This window comes from Dermacentor andersoni, chromosome 8, assembly GCF_023375885.2.
Source record: "Dermacentor andersoni chromosome 8, qqDerAnde1_hic_scaffold, whole genome shotgun sequence".
In the NCBI taxonomy this organism is placed as follows: Eukaryota; Metazoa; Arthropoda; class Arachnida; order Ixodida; family Ixodidae; genus Dermacentor; species Dermacentor andersoni.
This window is the reverse complement of record NC_092821.1, coordinates 91,999,562-92,019,169: the sequence shown is the minus strand read 5'-3', so window position 1 is coordinate 92,019,169 and position 19,608 is coordinate 91,999,562. Positions and strand designations below refer to the sequence as shown.

General features: G+C 43.0%; 1 protein-coding gene across 1 annotated transcript in view; it reads right to left on the bottom strand.

The window, feature by feature from the left end:
- LOC126529358 (protein HID1) overlaps positions 1-19,608 on the bottom strand; it is a 43,542-nt gene that overhangs the window by 14,137 nt on the left and 9,797 nt on the right. Inside the window, exons 6-14 of the mRNA XM_050176960.3 lie at positions 17,609-17,777; positions 14,690-14,744; positions 12,700-12,901; positions 11,690-11,899; positions 9,237-9,327; positions 8,349-8,500; positions 7,236-7,314; positions 6,068-6,129; positions 1,491-1,593 (exon numbers count right to left, since the gene is read on the bottom strand). Of these exons, the coding sequence (XP_050032917.1) occupies positions 1,491-1,593; positions 6,068-6,129; positions 7,236-7,314; positions 8,349-8,500; positions 9,237-9,327; positions 11,690-11,899; positions 12,700-12,901; positions 14,690-14,744; positions 17,609-17,777 (1,123 nt within the window). The remainder of the gene's footprint in view (positions 1-1,490; positions 1,594-6,067; positions 6,130-7,235; positions 7,315-8,348; positions 8,501-9,236; positions 9,328-11,689; positions 11,900-12,699; positions 12,902-14,689; positions 14,745-17,608; positions 17,778-19,608) is intronic.

Sequence of the window (19,608 nt, the reverse complement as noted above, 5' to 3'; positions counted from 1 at the left end):
CCAGCTTCGAACAGCTTTGTAACAGCACATACTGATCACACTCAACAAAATGTATTGCATTATATTAATGCAACGATTCACAATGACTATGCATGTTCGCAAAGACATATTGTGTTCATGCATTTAGAAAAATAAGATTGCTTAGAAAGATTAAGCATTTTAAATAACAGCACACGAACATGTGAAGCCACAACACAAACATAAAGCAAATCCATGTACGCTATTCATCATTCCCACAGTAGCTGAACAATTACAGTGCAAGAGTTTCCTTTAGTAATTTTTATGGCAAGCTCTATGACTCAGGCTTCAAGGTACAGATCAAGTGACAGCTATACAGATATGTTAGCTTTATTGAGAAGCTGCAGTAATGGCCCAGAATGTTGCTTGAGATGTTGGGAGAGATACAAGACATGCGCACCCTGATCACACACATGAAATCACGTGGAACATCAAGTCTAAAATAACAGAGCGCAAGTACAGTGGAATAGTATATAGAAAAAATAACCTCTGTAAATAATTGTTTGTGCTAGCTCAAACGCAGTACAACACATCTCTCCTTTCCATTAGTTCTAGCAGCTACAGCATTTTCAACACAGAAAATTTAAACCCTTGGTTTATTGTGTCATTTGGAAAAAAATTGAATGTAGATTGTTTCTCTAAGAATGTACTGCTGGTAATTAACAATTAAATTTCCTAAAAAATGCCACACTGCTCACACACGCTAACCCTTCTTGCCAGTGGGAGCAAAATCTTTGAATGTCACATGACAGCACAAAGTAGTTCAAATCTTTGTGTCTGATAAATAAGCCATCAAAAACATAACTGTTCAAACTACTTTATAGATGAGACTGATGCACAGAACTTTATTCTGTGGATTGCAACAGAAGAAATAAAGAAACGATTTGTGGAGTTAGGGCATATGCATTCTTTCTCATATTAGTAGTATGTATTATAGAGACCTAACACAAATAGCTGATGTTCTAGTTTATATGAAGAGTGAGAAATGGAGTTCAGCTGGTCAGGCAATGTGTGGAACAGGTAGCCTGAAGTTTATTAGAGAAACAGAATGGACGGCATAGAAATATACACGCAATTGAGCACAGGAGAGGCTTAAATGGCATGATGAGATCAGGAAACGTGCAGGTCGACTGACTGACTACGGACAGGGTAACTGGAGACGCTGGAAGAGGCCTATGTCCAATAAAGCACATAAAGATGCTGATGATGATAATTTCTCGGACAGGCCATTCTGCAACAACCATATATCTTTCAACAGTATTCTATAATGCAAGAGCAACCAGGGGCAGCGTCATGATTGTCCAGCAACTGTCACCTTCTACAATGCGCAGTTATCATTACTAAAATTTCCTGTATAAACAATATCAAATCTGAATACTGGGCATCTTCAGCCACCTCGCGTATCTCAGGTCTACATAACCAATGGTCAAAAACAACACGTTGCACGGAGGCTTTTGTGCTGTCGTACTCACCGTCAAACTGGTACTGGATGATGTTGTTGAAGATCTCCAGCAGAAAGAACACCAAATGGTGGTTGGTTGGGTTTGAGTAGAGAAACCATGGTGTGCTGAATGCCTGCATAACCGTGTTTGACACAGGCATCAAACAATGGACAGCTGCCTTTGCTGAAAAATGTTCTGAAAGGGACACTAAACAAGAGTAGTACTGTTAAGGTATGGGGACACTTTTGACACACCAATTTTCTAAAAGAAATTGGGTTTTTCACTTTTAGGTTTTCATGCGACCCCACACAGTCATCTACATATTGGAGAAAGAACCATGACTCCACCTAGTGTCGTTCAAAAGTTGCAGGTTAATTTATAGTGTACGCCATGCTCGGTGAAACCGAAGATGACGAATTTCGGTTTCACTTTCTATATTACTTTCTTTTTCACTTTTTATATTGCTTTCTTTTCAAGAATAATAATATGTAAGTCATTTATTATTTCTTGCTCATATCAATTATATGCTGTGAAAAACATAATAGTATTTTACAATATTTCGCTAATGCTTTGCTCATATAAGGGGGTGCTTCAATGGCCTGATTTGGCAATACCTGTAGGAAACATTCACACTTGAGAAGCGCTTGGATTCAAAGCGAATAGAAGCATTTACTGGTCGGCAGTCGAGATAAACGAGAGACAGTTAGAGTATTGGTGAAAAAGAAGGGTTCAAGGAAAGATACGCAAAATGCTAGATCCATTGATATAGTAAAACCTAATTGGAACAAGCAGGCTGGTTACTATTTGTCGCCACCTCATACCAAGTGTACTCCAATCGAAATCATAATTGTCATCCTTGGTACTAAAGGGTTTCAAAAAACATGTAGATAAGCCTACCAATTCTTATGTTTCGCCTGTTTCGCCAACACAACTTTAGATGTGTTGCTGCAAACTGGAATCGAACCAGGTCCAATCAGTGTTAAAGCTTGCCATGTGAAACACCACTCTCTTCTCATAAAGGCATCTTGCCAGTAGGCTGACAAAGCAATGAAAGCATAATGACAGCTGATAAATGGGCAAAACATGACAAGGAGTAACTTGAGATAAAGCGAAAGAGAACGGGTAGGACAAGAGGTGGGAACAAAGATGCAGCGCTACTATCAACTCTTGATGCTGGTATGTACAGTTTGTAGCGCTGTGTTTTCATTCCCTTCTGTAGTCCTGCGTGCTCCCTTGTGCTTTACCTCAAGTTATGCAGTACCAACTAGCCCGCCGGTCTGTTCTTTTGAACGACAAGGAGGCCTAGCCTTACTAAAAGTCTGGAGCATATTAACCCTTTCGCTGTCACGGACGTACCGGTACGTCATCGCGCTTCCCCCCCACAGTGTCACTGATGTACCGGTACGTTCTCTATCGTGCGTTCAAAGTTTCGCGCCTGAGCGCAAAGCTGGCGCTCCTGGATTGGCCACGCCATCTGTTGACTCTTTCTACAAGATCGTATATTCGCCTCGAACTGTGTTAGTACATGTATTGAAGAGTACGGTGCGACTGCCACTCCCCACTTTCTCTTTGCTGAGTGGCGCGGTGGCTCCGCGTTCGCTGGATCATGCGTCGCGCGCTTGTGGTTATGGGTTCAAGGGTTGTTCTGGCATCTCCGCTGGTTTGAAGGTTTTTATTTTTCTTCTGTTGGTGTGCCTGCTACGGCGCGTCAAGTTCAGGCGCATGTGCCGTTGCCTCTCCGAAAAGAGCGACTCGATTGCTGCTTTCGCTCTCTCGCCGCACCCTCGCTTCCGACTTGCAGCAGTAAACGTAAAGCCCTTCGAACTTTGTTTAGCCTTTTTCCATCTCCCTCTGTCTTCTTGATCACGCAACGTCCCATTTATCTCCGTTGTGCGGGCGACTGAAAGCGCATCCTCCCTGCGCGCGGTTACTTTGGATGGCTCAGCGCGCGGGACCTTCGTCTGCTCATTGGAGCGGTGGCTCAATTCCGATTCAGAATACGAGCCGAGCTCAGATTCGGACTCGGACAGAGTCGCATGAAGAAGGTTCCGCATTGTCAGATTCGGATGTTGAACGGATTTTATAGTCAGGCTGATGATGATGATTATGTTTACTCACAACAGCTGCAGAACACTGAAATGTGCATATTGCATTGACTATATTATTTGTATACCAATCATAATCAAAAATAAATTGCTATGTTCATTCCCTGTTATGCTCGTTCCCTGAAACCAAGCCGACACTGGGGGTGCGTCACGGCCAGAAAGGTCCGACAGCGAAAGGGTTAATGCATTGACAACTTTACTTTCATGTGTATATTGCAACTTATAATCTTTATTCTTGTTTTTCTCGAAATGCAAATTCGTTCCTTTTTGTGCTGCCATTACTGATAAAATTTTATTCAGTGTCAATTTTTTTTTATTTCCACGCTGTTTAATTACATTTCAAGTCATGCAATGAACTAGAATGATTGAATTCATTCATAAGATTTCATATTATGGCCAGTGTTCTCAGAATATAGGCTTGAGAAAAGGCATTTTTCCTGTGCGTTTTTAAATTTTTTATAGATAAGTCCCCAAACACCCCCCACGTAACTTTTTATTCTATTTCATTGCAGAGCTCATAGGTAGCCCTACATAAACTCCAAAGCATTATAGGATAGAGCAATTGGTTTCAATGGTGCGAATGCTCGCGTGAGGGGCAAGCTTGGCACTTCTTAAAGAAATACAATGAATTAAAGTATGATTAAATATTTGTTTTGAATCTTTAAACTCATAAATAACATTAAAACGATCTTCCTAACAAGGGTCAGCAATACAGTAATCTTATTCCCTAAAATAACATGTTTACTTTAAGGGACTGACAACCAATTTTCATGGTACCTACTGTTTTTTTTTATTCAATGGAAAGCTTACCGCTCAGAATGTCTAATCATGAATTGGTAACACAGAAAACGCCGTGGAACATTTCTTATCAGAATTTTTCAATATGCAGTGAGGATGTAGTCATTCACTGGAAGCATGCTGAAAACAGTGATAGGTGAGTGCGATAGTGATCATACGCCGGCATTAGTGGGAGGCAGATGACAAGTACGGCCATAGCTGTGAGAAAGTATTATTTTGTTTATCAAGTCGATGTTCCTGTAATTTATGTTTTCTGAAGTGTTGAAGTATTTCTGCGATGATAGCTACGTGTTTTTGTGGTTTCCTGTCCAACTGCTTTGGTATTTAAGAAGTCAAAACAAAAGAAATCGGATCGTTAACAAAACAACGCTTTTACACGTGACACACAGTTCAGCGTGTTTCTGTAGACCTGCGTGTGCGTTTAATTTATGAAGCATAGAATAAAGCGCAAGTTTCTAATAATATAGCAATTGCAATTTTAAGGAATAATTATGCTGTACTTAATAACACCTGACTTAGTACAGTAATCTCATAGACTACATCCGAAGTACCATGATTTCGCAGCCAGGCCTCACCACTTACTGTTTTTTGCAACTTTCTTTGCCAATTTAAAATTATTATTCCTACTTAAATTGCAAACAGTGTGCTGGATTTTATCACTATAGATCATGGCCATTCCATTTCCATCAACATCTCACAACACATTCTGGCCAGTTGTCAGTCCCTTTAATAAAAACTGTACTAGTGAATTACACTTCTACAATAACAAAACAGCTACTTTTACTAGAGAGGTTGCTTGACAAGCCAGAAAACACGCAACAACAAAAGACGGGCAGTGACATCACTTTAAAGTTCTTACAGAAGCACAAGGTGACACCACGAATTCTGACAACATCTATTTGGGTCTACTAGTTTATTGCCTTTCGGTATGCGAGGACCACATTGCACTCTGAGGGAGTCAAGGACTCAACACAATAACTCACAACAACTTTCCGGGCTCCAAAATGCTACAAATACGAGGATGTACCATATTTACTTGCATAAGGCCTCCCCTTATTTATTTATGCAAGACCCCTTCCCCTTATTTATTCATGCAAGACCCCTTCCCCTTATCTTCGAGGTCAAAAAATGTGAAAGGGAAAAGAAACTTTAAACACATGGCAGTCAGTATCAGTACATACTGCTGCTGAAAGTTTTAATGTTGCTGGAATATCTAACAGCATGGACAGCACTGAGGACGACCACACTTGGTAGTGTGCCAATTAGAAAGCGAGCTCAGGTAATGACTAATGCAGCATTGAGTACAGGAGTAGGTCAACATTCACCTTAAACCTCCGAGTGCCTTCTGCTCTGGGACCTACCTCCTTCTGTAAATTTGTAGATGTATTCTTTCTATTCATGAAATAAACACCAACTGATTGATCGACTGATTGAGTGCTAGCTGGGCGTGAGGGAGATTGAATGAGAAAAAAGACACTGTCTTGTTCAAAGCACAAGCAAAGAAAAAGATGACCTCTTTTTTTCAGATATTTCCTGAAGTTCTACAATATAGTGAATGGATAGGTGTTTTGATCTTTGCAATCTTTGGTCTGTTGTACATGCGTAGTTCCGTTAAATAATGGGGGTCACATAAGGCTTTTCTTTTGATACCCATAAATTTTTTAAAAGTGAACATTTTATCCCGTGTTCCCAGCGACCACTTACTTCAAGCAGATGCAGCAGCTTGGTGCTGGCAACCATGGACAATGTCTTGAGATACGGTGAAACTGCACAACAGAATAACACCAAGAAAATTTTCAGGCATAAGGACATGTAGCGCCTATAGCCTCATTGCTTCTTGCGTGGTCTATAGCTTTTTTTTTCTTTTTTTTGATGTTTCGTTGTTAAGAGGAACCTTTACCTCAGTAGCTCTTCTCTAAATACATAGGAGCGTAGAAATCATTTAGCTTGGGATCTACAGCACCAAACTGAAAGAGGCTTATTGCACTTAAGAGAACAGTTAAAATAACTGACTGTAGGGGTCAAACTTTTTAGCCATCCCTCAATAAATACATCTTGTTATCATCATTCAACTACTAATTTTAACAATAATTGTTGAAAATCATAACCTCAAGAAAGCTGAAGCATCAAGCTTACAATTCTAACATGGAAATAAAAAAAAATGATATTTCAATTCTGTAAACTGCCCCACCAAGACACTTAAGGAGGGAAAACATTGAAGTTGCTATTAATTGCTCTGAAATCTACCCCCTAATTTGTGAGTAGGAGTTCTGCAAATCACTTGTAAAAGTTGTCACAGTTTCGCTATACATACATCTAAATAAATATATCATATTTGTCTGCTTTAGATGCTCTAAAAGATGTAGTTTACCTGAAACACCCATTTTTGATCCACAGTTATGGGACTGCTAAATTCATGCTTCAATTTTTTCACTTACTAACCATTGGTAATTATTTTTAAAAACTATGAAACCCTAAATCGAAATTGTACTTCCTGTAGTCAGTCGAATTTTGCTTTCCATCTTAAATATAGTAAATTTCCTTTAATTTGGTATCGCAGTTGTCTAATGGGAACATTCCTGCATATTACACGCACAGTTCAACCTCAACAAAACAAACGTGCATATAACAAATTACCGCATATAACTAAGTAAAGCTAAAATGTTTCTCAACAATATCAGTGGGTGACGAATATATGCTTATAAGAAATTTTGCATATAACAAAGGCATTTTTGTGTCAGATGCGACCTCCTTTTAAAGAGATTCGACCGCATCTGGATAGGGGAATTGGAGTTAGCCGAGAACTATGGAGATGCTTCTTCTTGATCTGGTGATTATGCCCCTTTGAACTAAATCTACGAATGGCCCTTACCATTTACAATGATTGTGAGAAGGCAGTCAAACAGAGGTTGCAGCCGCTGGTGACCAGTGGTGATTATCTTGTGGAACACCTGCAACCAAGAACTATGGTGACCACTCCATGCATGCAGTCAGCTGGAAAAGTTTACAGACTGCCGGATCCGCAAGAAAGCTGAATATCATTGCAGCCTTGGAACACAACCTGGTATTTGCATGTCCAGCCTGAACGAGCACGTGCAAACAACATGGCGCTGCAAGGTTTTACTGCAGACGGCTACAAACGGCTCAGATATTCACTCAGTTCAGATATGCACTCAGATATAGCTCAGTTTTCTCAGATTCTGCGGTCTGTAAACTTTTGCGGTTGACTGTATGCAACACGTGCAGGTATGGAGGTTCGAACAATCATGAGAGCAATTGGTCTCATGATATTTTGCCTGCATCTTAAATGTGTGAATAACTCCATCAAATGCATGACACAATCAATAAATTGACGTCATTTTTGTGAGTTGGTAACTAAAATAGCTTCTTTAGAAGCACATCAATAATTTCTTGTAATGAACATGTCACTGCAACTTTCAGTAATGATATTGTGGCGACAAGGGGCACAAGGAACACAAAAAATAATGCCCAGCCTGGTGACAATGGCCAGTATGAGATCGTTACTGTGACAATGATTTGTGTTCACTGCAGGGTGAAGGCCTCTGCCAGCGATCTCCAATACCCGTGTCTTGCACCATCTGGCCCCGTCGCACGCCTGAGAATTTCCAAGTGTCATCACACCACCTAATTCTCTGCCGTACTCTACTGTACTTCCCTTCGTTTGGCACCTATTCTGCACTCTAATAGAACACCGGCTACCTGGTCAATGCATTATGTGACCTGCCCAGAGCCCCCTTCTTCTCCCTCTTAATGTCAACTGGAATTTCGGCTAAATCCATTTGCTCTCTAATCCATACGATCGTTTTTGTGGCTCTTGATGCTTCGCCTGTTATTTTTTTTCCTCAATAGGCACCGTTGGGAGCCTTGGTATTATAGCGGCTTGAAATTTCCGCAAAGTGAAAATCTGCAATCCTTATGGAGCCTGACGTCAGACAGAAAGATGGAAAAAGGCTGAGATGCGTACGATGATGAGCAGGTCGGCGTGGGTGCCCGTGAAAATAGGAATGTCCATGGGGACGCTGGCACAGTACGGCTTGTTGAGCCGCACGCCAAAGTTGCGCTCTCCGCTCAGCAGCAGCAGGATGAACACACCAATGTGTACCAGGCCAACACGGGCTGCATAGACGAGAGGGGAGCAGGTATTGATTACAGTTAAAGCTTGATATAACGAAATTCAATATTACAAAATCATCATTTTAATGAAGTCTTTTACTTCTCCTAACTTCATGTCCGTAGGGCACCATGCATTTTTAACCTCCATATAACAAACTGTGTTTATCCATAACACAAAAATGGTAAAATATAGAATAGTAGAACAAACCACCTACTACAATGTTCCCACGCCACATTACTGGCTATAACAACAAATTTTTGGCTACTGGGCATCTGCACCGAAAAGAAAAGGAAACCCGAAATCCAGGAAAAGAATAACAACGCCAGCTGCTTCCCCACTCCCATAATTTGTGCCACGCCCCGCACTGCACGCCCTAGTCACCCTTCCCCGGTCCCCCTTCCACTCCTCCAACGTCAGCAAGAGGGTGGACAGGAGACGGGAGAAGAGTGTGACAAAGGCATGGTGGGGGGGGGGGGGGGCACTGCATAAAAAAGCGTGTGGCAAAGCTGCTGGGGATATGTTTGTTATACCAAGCAAAACAGTCAGAATCAACCTTCTTTCTCAGCAACACATTTTACTGCAGGTCTACAAAACTCTGGCTTTACTTAAAATTCGACAACAAAGCCGCATTAGTGGTGTGAGTTGCCATTTTACGTGCATTTCAAGACTTTTCGCCTGTGTGAAACAAACGACTTTTTGGCGAAGGCCCAGTTTAGTGCAAAAGCAAACGCCACTCACATTGGTCAGCACGAGCGTCATTCAGGTGGTACAGCGTGGGCACCAAGATGTCCAGCACTTCTGAGCTCTTCAGCACGTAGAACAGAAACTTCTGTGTATGGGGACAGTTAAAGAATATATAAATAAGTATAGAAATAAATCTACGAACAAAGCAAAGACAATGATTAGTATGCCAACTCGCACTACTGGCCCAAGTAAGCTCACACTCGGGCATTAAAAATGCATGAATAAAGGCAATATAGAGCACTGAATACAGAATATATACACGAACCAGCACGTTCATGCACGTCATGCTTTGTTTGGTTTGTGTTGCCTCCCTTTTGCACGCATTTAATGTCCAACTTCCATTTCTACTTCCGTTTCTCTCAACACCAACTCAAGAAAGGTTAGCTGCAATTTCTGAGATCACATTAACACAAGGCATACTGCTGCTTGTAAGCTTGTGCGAATGTTTGAAAGCTCCAAATATTCAATAGAATATTACGCTATTTGACATTTGCGTTGGCTCGAATTTCAGTATTAGAAGTTTTTGAAGTATTCTAAATGAACAAATGCACATATTTTTCAGCGTATAAGCCCTGAGAAAGAAAAAATGCGTGTATAATCCCTAGAAATAATTGCGTGCAATACCCAAATCTTTGTAAGAACAGTCTACATTCGCAGATGCATGAATCGCCCACGTTGTATCTTGGGCCAGCGGCTGGGGACTTTGTCTTAAAGGTGGTTTCACGGCAGCGTGGGCCGCAGTGCCATGAAACCTCAACTCAGAAATTCGTACATAACCAGTACTCTGATTTCACTGTTAAACTGAAAGAAGCTTTTGGTGCGTGTTAACGATAAATCTTAAAACATAATCAGCAGCTTTGGTTTCAGTGAGCAAGTCGCATCGCTTAGTTCACAGCAAAGACAAAGCAAAGATGAATTCGTCTATAGTCGCCTACCGATTTGTGCATCTGCTTGATTATTCAAATGTATTATTCAAACATATTATTCACAGCAGCGGATGGCTTCTCGAGAGCCATACGGCCTATGTCAACCTATTCGTGTCGACGTGGTGCTAAGCCATAACTATGGCGACTGGCACCCGGCGAAACGGCACTGGTTAGGTCTAACATCCGAGGCAGGAGTGGTGGTCGACGGCAAACTGTCGAGGGAAGTTTGCCGCTCATCGGTGATCGGGCCCCAGATCATGAGCGCAGGCTAGACTTAAAACCGCAAAAGCGGCGGACGTGCCTACCAAGTTCGTCCGCGCACTTACTGAAGCTGACTTTATGCAACACGACATAAACTACCAGCATCGCGAAGCCACGGTAGCACTTCACAGCATTGCGCTAATGCACAATGGTCAAACGTGCAACGCTCCCGCAGGCTCAACCACCACAAATTTCAAGTAGGCTGAAGCACAACAGCGAGCAAGAGCCTGTAAAAAAAAAAAATCTGTGCTGCGGTAGTTGTAAGAAATGCTGAACCGGCATTTTTGCACCACGTTGGAAATTAACTCAGAGATGAACCTGCTTTCTCTTTTTTGCAAGAAGCAATTATTTTTAGTTTGTCAACATCTGGCACTTGTGTCGAGGCTTTATGCCAATCCCACAACTATTCAAGCTATTCGCTTCGAAATTATTAAGGCACTAATACTATTTGCTTCAACTTCGCTTAGAACCTTTTAGGAGGCAGGTTTTGCACTAACTGACCATTACATGACTCCTACCTTACTTTTGCATGTATCACCTGTCCCTGCAGGTAACTGCAGCCACAATTATGACCCGGCGAAGAGGAAAGAAAGTCAGGTGCATTACACAAGCAAGTACCTGCATAAGATGACATTAAAGGGCTGATAAAGAGAAAGATTACTTGAGCTGTATAGTGAATAACCCTTTCACAATGACAAAAATTCCACTCTTACCACGAGTTTATTCAGCGGGTGTAAATGCATTGCTCTACTTGTCATGTACCAGCTTTACAATTTCTGGAAATGTTGGGTTTCTTTTTAATGGCTTTTGTTTCTGTCTACTTTCATGACTTTTTCCCACACAAACTGTCTCACGTGTGGAAAAGTCTCGTTACCACATGAAACCCGAGTAGCTGTATTGTATTTATGTTATCACTTACGTTGCCTTGTTCTATATTTCTGTATTTCAATAGGACTTTTCAGTTGTACATTGTTCTGGTACAGTGTACAGTACAGTGACCTGGACACGTATATGACGTAAGTGCTGAAGTTTTTGTTCAGCGAATACAGCTAATTGTTTTCCTGTTGATACAGAGGCACTAACGCAGGGCCTTGCTGCCTTGTCAAGCTGTTCTTCTGACAGCTTTTCTTCTACTGGTCTTCTGCATTGCGTAAACACCATGGCACGTCCATTACCATTATTATTTTTTCGGTACAAAATGACCTGAGAGTGGCCGACTTTCCCCAGCCGTCTCCACGTTCTCCCACAACCTCAGCTTGCCTTGTTGTAGTCGCACATCTTCCAGAAAAACACGAGGAGCTCCTGGTGGCAGGCGATGCGCTTGGCCGAGTGCGGCAGGTAGGTGCGCATAAGTGGGTTGTTCAGGAGCCGTGTGAAGCCCCGCAGCACAAAGGCAAAGTCCTCCTCGCGGTGGATGCGGGACAGGTAGTTGATGAACAGGTTCTCGCACCAGGCCTCGCCTTCTGGACCCTGTGACAGCAGACGTAGCCTAGTAAACTGTTTGTGCACGCATCACTTGTGAGTGCTAGGAATTAGCAACAAAGAAACGTGACAACAGAACCACTCCAACGGGGCACAGAACAAATAGAGGAGCAGCTGAAGATTTTATGTCTATTCAATATTTTATGTTTATTTTCCATTTTCTGATACTGCCACATACCGCCGATTCGACCCGTCCGGCACTTTGTGCACTAGTTCCCACCAGTTCCATGCTTGTGTAGAACAAACCCAGACTAACTGCCAAAATTGCACAACATTTTTGGCAGGTACAGGAAATACTGTGAACTTGGTCTACACGATACCCTCTTGTGCCTCGCATTACTGACCAATTGACTTGGCTATGTATTGTCAGGTTGTAGCGACAGTGCGCAAACCAAGCACTATTACACGGTGAGTCAAGAATCTAGATTTTTTATTGGCCAAGCAATATTATCGATACAGTAACTTTTGTTTTCCTTGCACACACAGCTCAGATCTAACGTGCACAAATCCGTGACATTAAAAATAATACATTTCAGTTGAAGGAGAGTATTCTACTCGTCCTGTCGTCTTTCTCCCGTGTCTGTGCTTTCTTCACCGTCTTTGTATTCTTTATGAATCAGCAGTTAAGTGCGTTGCATTTGTTTGTACCTTTTAGGCATGTCTGCATTCCTCAAGAGAGCTGCTTTAGGAACGTGTGCCAGCCTCTGTTTCTGCATGCTTCTACAACTACAACCTGTCTTGCCTTACAACCCTGCTCGAGCAAAATGCAGGCTTTTCACGATACGCACTGCACCATTGTTGCCGGCGCTGTTCTGCTGCTGGGGCGGCCGGAAGTCGTGGTCCAGGGTGACCACGAGCAGCTGAAGCGCCACTTCAACCAGGGGCTCCCGATGATCAGCAAAAAGCAGGTGGTTGAAGGGCAGGCCATAGCCGACAGGATCGTAGCCACACACAATGTTCAGAAGCGATGTGAACAGGGGCAAGGCATGCCTGCAAGCCCATCCAGAGCATTTTCTTTGTTACCAGAAAGCATTATCCCATCCTCCAAGAAGTAAAAAAAATTTCTATTAAATACAGTTAAACCTCAATATAACGAACTTCAATATAATGAAATTCTCTATATAACGAAATTCTCTATATAATGAAATTCTCTCTATATAATAATTCTCTCTATATAAGTATTTAGCTTTTCATAACCTCTTGTCAATAGGACACTATGTATTTAGAACCCCAATTTAACGAAGTGTGTTTGTATGCGATTTCAATACAACGAAATTTCGATATAACGAAGCAAATTGGCAATCTTACATAGTTCGTTATATCGAGGTTTAACTGTACCGTGGTTTTATTTGCCAAAGCCATGACCTGATTATGAGGCATACTGTGTGGGGGTCTCCCGATTCATTTCGAACACCTAGGGTTCTTTAACTCGCACCTAAACCTAAGTACACGAGCGTTTTTGCATTCGACCCCTATCGAAAATGTGGCCGCCGCAAGCTGGAATTGAACTCTCGACCTCAGCAGCGCAACCACTGGTCTACCGCGATAAGTGTATCCAAGATGTCAATGTCAGATTATCTCTATCAATATTTGCACTTCATCTTCATTTCTGCACCTAATAAAACAAACAAAAAGAAGGGCCAAAAAATCACCAACACTAGTCAACAAACCTATGAACAAGCTTACAATGCATGCAAGTACACAGCATATTTTGCAGCAAATGAAACTATCTGTGCAGTGGCGTCTTGTTCCCGAGTGCGCAGGTTCAGTAAGCTATCTTTGAGAGTAATATTAAGTAACCCCTGAAGTCGGTTCATCGTATCAGATATTCGACTACACAGAAACACTATGAATCCACAAGAACACCCAAACATCAATAAATTGTTCAGTTCGTATCGTATTGCGCACATACTTTGCAGGCCCCACAACTGAATAACCAAATAGCCAAGACAGGACTCGCAAACATAACAGCTTTCCATTTCCCGGTGACTATAGCTCAACCAGTAGGGTACTGCACGTGAAGTTGGCATAAGAAATTTATGAGGTACGAGTTTTGAGATAAAGCTCTCCTATTTATTCTCAGTTTTTGCCTGCCGCCAATAATTAACCTGCGCATGTGATTCAAGCGTTTGATTCAATTATTTTTATGTGTACAATACACGGATATTTAATCGCTCGGTAATTATGATGACTCACTATAAAATGCACAAAAGTCACTCTACCTCCCTGATTTGCTACCAATGAAGTCTCTTGGACCTTGGCATAAAATTGTGTAAACTTCACACATTTATCATCAGTCGATCACAATTCATGACTGAAGGGGTTATAATAGAACAGCAGTGAATTGGTCCCCTATGATTAGCCCAGGCCATAGATCTGAATGAAGGCTACGTGCCCAGACTGCTGAAATAAATATTTAAGTTGTTCCAAGGTCTCATGCTCTGTCAGCTTTTCTCTAACAGGACTTCAAGGAAGGCAAGTTGGCTCACGTCTGATGGTAATTACCAGCTAATGATTCGACAGAGATGCAGAAAGCAGACAAGGACAGCAATCCCTTGTGCAGGCACCCTTCTCATCTCATGCCTTTCTGTGTATCCTGAAAGCTAGTTGTAACCATTAGACGAGTTACACTGATATATTCTTTTTTGTTCAAATCTCTTCCACTTTAACTGCATCTCAAATTAAACAGTTTACACATTCCAGTCACGACACACGTCACTTCTCATTACTACGAGAAATAGCTGGACTTTCCGTGTAAAAAAGAACTTGCGTCAGCACCTGTTGTCGGCTGATGTAAAGAAGTGAATCCACTTATTGGGCTGCTGGTGGGCCTCTGCACAGACATGGATGGCATCAAGCAGTTACTGACTGCAGCGTACACAAACACTTACACACAAATTTTGCCTTATAATAGTTCCATATAAATGTTCTATTCTATACATATAGTTCCACATAAAGTTTTGCAATCAAAATGTTCCATTAAAAGCTTGAACTATAAAAGTTCCTCATAAAGGTTGTATCTAAATGTTCCACGTAAAGCTGAATTGAATTCTGGGGTTTTACATGCCAAAACCACGATTTGATTATGAGGCACGCCGTAGTGGGGGACTCCAGATTAATTCTGACCACCAGAGGATCTTTAAAGGGATACGGACACAAAATCTGAACATTTTACGATAATAGAGAAAATGAGTCCTCCGTGTGCGAGTACACCGAAAACAAGTAGTCACTTCGCTCATTTTTCAGCGGATGGCTTTATTTTTGGCGTTTTTGTGAGCGCGCGTAACGCCGCCCGACCCAAGCGAGTTGGAAGGCGTGACGTCACGACACCCCCGTCGGATAGCCAGCCGGCCGGCCGCGGTCATTCGAGGCGCGCCGCCGCCGCCATCGTGAGCATGGATTCGGGTTCTGGTGCATCTACCAGCGATGAGTACACGTCTGTAGACGAGCACCGTTCCAACCTAGCAAGAAATATAACCGCTTACGGTTACGAGCCTTCCGCGTCAAGCGGCGAAGAGCAGGCAGCCTTGAACACAAGCAGGCAGGTCAGGCAGTCCGGGCCAGCAACATGGTAATTTCTTTTTCTAGTAAACTTGAAGTGCAGCAGCAGCAGTTCGTAAAGTTATGTAACGTAGGATGCAAAATGCCTAGTTTCGTGACCCGCGTTGAGGCGGAAAGGCAGCTATTACGGCTGAATCGTAGGTAGCGCAGCTCGTCGCTTTGTGCTTACCTACGCTGTCAGCTTTCGATCGCTGTACACTTCGTTTTTACGCGATGAGGCACAGCATGTGTAGAATTTTCCAGCCGTCTCATAGCCCTGTGTTTACGGCTACTATCACATTCACGCCATTAGAAGCCATTTGCTGGTTGAACTCGTTGAGATGGGCGGCTGCGCTAGGGACCCGTCGATCAGATTACTTAGCTGCATCGATTCTGTGGCCATAGAGAAAGGAAAGTCTTTGGCTGTGACATTTACTAAGGAAATGCTGCGCGAACAACCAAGTCATGAAACCCGACCCATGATCATGCAGAGACCTGTGAAAATCCATAATCTTTTGCTTGAGGTTGAAAAGCAACGTGTGAAAAGGCAATGTAGATAAATGTGCTGCGCATTTTAGATTACTACACATATATGCTGTTATCTGGCGTTCGTTCACTGGCCGTGTTATGTATATTTGATAAATTAAAGGAGTGCTCGTATGGTGTCGTTCAATATTAGACGCAGCGAAAGTGTACGCAACATGACTATTTTGTTTTGTGACAAAAACATGCATCCGCATCGTAAACAATTTCTGTCACAAGCCGAGAATATCTGTTCTTGCACAGCCAATGAAAGGGTAATTTCCCTTCTTTCAACAGGCGCCCTTGCGGTCACCGCTGCGGTTACATGCATACAGAAAGAGAGAGGGTCTGTTGCCAGAACAACAAAAGGTGGCGAGCGCAGCTAACAGTTACGAATGCATCACTAAGCACCCGCTCTTTCAATTGTATTGCCTCAACAGGAGCCTTTTGAGCGGCATGCCAAGGCTTTTGAGCACATCCGGGCGGGTCGCATAATCATCGTCGACGAAGTGGTCCGCGCAAATGAAGCCATTTTTTAGAAGTCTCCATGCTGAGTGTGGTGACTGACAGGCACGTATGCAAAGTTTACGCACCTTCTCATCTCTGGGAAACGTGCGCGACGGCGTGTCACGACCGATAATGCTGTTATAACAGCCGTGGGCGCAGTAATGTCTGGGCATTTTCTTCCGCCGCGACGAATGCGTCAGTACCAATCGACAACCGTGCGAACACGCGTGTAAGACGCACCACCTGCATGGAGCGCTGACAGGGATAATGTTTCAGAGGGACCACGTGCGAACATAGCCGACGGCAATACAAAAACGCTGCAAGCGACCGACACTCCGGAAAGACTGCGCCGGCTGTGGCTGACCTTGGCCGCGCGCGCAGGCGCGCCGGGGTGTCATGACGTCAAATTTCAGCTTCTCCCGGCGGCCGCTTGGAGGCAAGGCGCAACAGAAAATCGCAAAAGAAAGGTGTTTCTCGTTATTTTTTTCTAAGCAGCTTGTTGTATTCGTCATTTTTAACAGTTCAACTTTTGTTCTGACGCAAAAAACCGCCCACCAATTTTTGTGTCCGTATCCCTTTAACATGTCCCCAATGCACGGGATATGAGCGTTTTTTTGCATTTTGCCCACTCAAAATGCAGCTGCTGGGATTCCATCCCGCAACCTCATGCTTAGCAGCGCAACACCATAGCCACTAAGCCACCGCGGCGGGTCACATAATGTTCAAAATTAAAAAGTTCTACAGAATGTTTTACAAAGAGTTCGCATTCTAAAAATTCCACCCAAAGTCTGCATTCAAAAAGCTTCCCATTTTTTTAGCACTAAACGCAACAGGATATGTTTACCACAATGAAAGCAAGTGACCTGCAGCTCTTGACACTTTCTTCTATTACAGATCTCATCACTGAAATTCTCACATCAACATTACCACGAGATCTGAGCCAACAGCTAAAGGAATAATGCTAACATTGTAAAAATAACGAACACGGCATTTTCACTGAAACAGTTCCGTCCTTCTTTTTTCTGAAGCTTTTTGCACCTTGGGGATTTTTACAGAACTTTTTAGCAAACAGGACGATGATAGTGACATCAACAAAACCAGGGCCCAGAAGGCGGCACCATTCCTCACCCTGTGAGGTGAGATACATGGTCTGTGAGAAGCAGGTGAGCAGCAGCTTGAGCAGCTCAAGCCGGTTCTGGTCGTGCTGGGGTACGCAGGGCGGCGAGTGGGCAAAGCCCACCCCAGATGCCCAGATGTACTCGCAGCTGTCCAGGGACCACGGCTCCTCGGGTCGGTCCTGCAACAAACACCGGGCTCATTTGTTCATGCGTGGGCGTTTTCTGTTAACAGCAACCATTTTGCTGGTTGGCTTCTGCAACAACTTGTTCTTATGGATTGTTGCCTTGGCTTGTTGCTATGGTTACATTGTTGCCATAGTGCCATAGTGCGTGGCCACGCACGAGTGAAGAAAGAAATGCGACATTGCAAAATATGCTGCTTAAAATATGCATTAATAAGTTGGTTCCTTTTTTCATAGCAATGAAAGACACTTCCAGCTCTAACGCATAATTGTGTGATAAAGGACAAAGCAGCATTTTAAAACTTAAATAGGGAGCACAGAGGCAGAACAGATGTGTTGGCTTGTCTAGCTTCGCTCAATGTGCGTGTTTGTGTGTGTTTGTACCACAATTGTTTTAAACACGGGATGCCCGCTGCTGCATACTGCCGATCATCTTGTGTGATTGGCTTGCCGTGCATCGCCTACTCAGGGGAGACAGTCCCTATGGCAGGACGCTGGCTGAATGCTCGTGTTTGCTGGCTGACTGTGCTCGCGTTTGCAAGAGTCTGTGCAATCAGCCATCTACACGCCCGCGATCTGCTTTTGCTGCGGCAGACACTGCGTTCTTGTACTAGCCCCATTCAACGAGGCGGCAGACTACAGCAGTGTGGTTGGGCTACTGCCTATTAAAATCATGCAGTACGCTTCCAACGCAACTATACACTAAGCTACATGCGCTGCCGAGAAACAATAGGTAAAGACGTTTATTGCGAAAGGGACGGCGGCAATATTTTGCATCCATCTGCAGTCGTCAATGGCTGTGCTTGTTGCTGGGGCCGCTGCTGTGCCTCCGCACACTTTTCACGCTTACCTGTACAGTTATCACCACACCTGCATTGAAATCATTAGCAGACTGATCTCCGTGTCTTTCGCAAAAGTGGAAGATCTTTTTCAGCATAATGCAGTGTAAGCCACACTGTGAGTCAAGCCTCTGTGTAACGAAATGTGATCATGGTATACATTAACCAGGAGGCATGCGACGAGCCACTATAAACTTAAGCAGTCAGCCGATACATTAGTCGTTATGAAGACCGAGTTGGATATTACTTGCAATTGTGTATGTCTTAAGTGTATGTGTATTTTGAGCAGGTATATATTAACGAGATTTTATGACTGTCATGTCTTTCTAGTTGAGTGCAGTATTAGTCGCACTGTTTACAAGACGAACTCGTACATTAGCTTCTGTTTAAATTACTTTTAGGTCCTGTAAGCTGAAAGATGCTCATTGGTGCACCTTCGGGATCACCTCTACTTTGACGATAGCGTTTTAAATGTCACTTACAGGAGCAAGCTTCGCGGTAACAGCGGCCGTTAAGTTGAAAAAGCTATGGCTGCACTAAATATCATTATGAGAATTAGTGCATTGCAGCTCTTAATGAGTAATGAAATGTTAACTTCTATGCAAGTAATTAAAGAAACTGTAGAGGTTGTGCAAGGTGGTTTTGTGGTACAAACTCCTGACGCACTAAGCAAACCTATGAAGAGCTATCACTGTAATATACATTGGGCGTATGTAACTGCTTCTCTAGCCATTGCTCAGCAATGAAGATGATGCAGCTTTGCTTAATGTGGCAAATCAGTTTTGCAGAAGCCTGCAATATGGAGGCAGGTTCATGAAAGGGGAAATTTGTCATCGACCCAACTATGATAGCTATGGTCAGCCTGGCAGGCTCCTGAAAAACTGATTTGCCATATTCAGTGCCCCTGAGTTTCGAGATGTTGATTCATTCACCCTCACTCTGCAATCTCCTAGCTTTCTGGTTAGCTCAGGTGGTAGAGCAACTGCCCC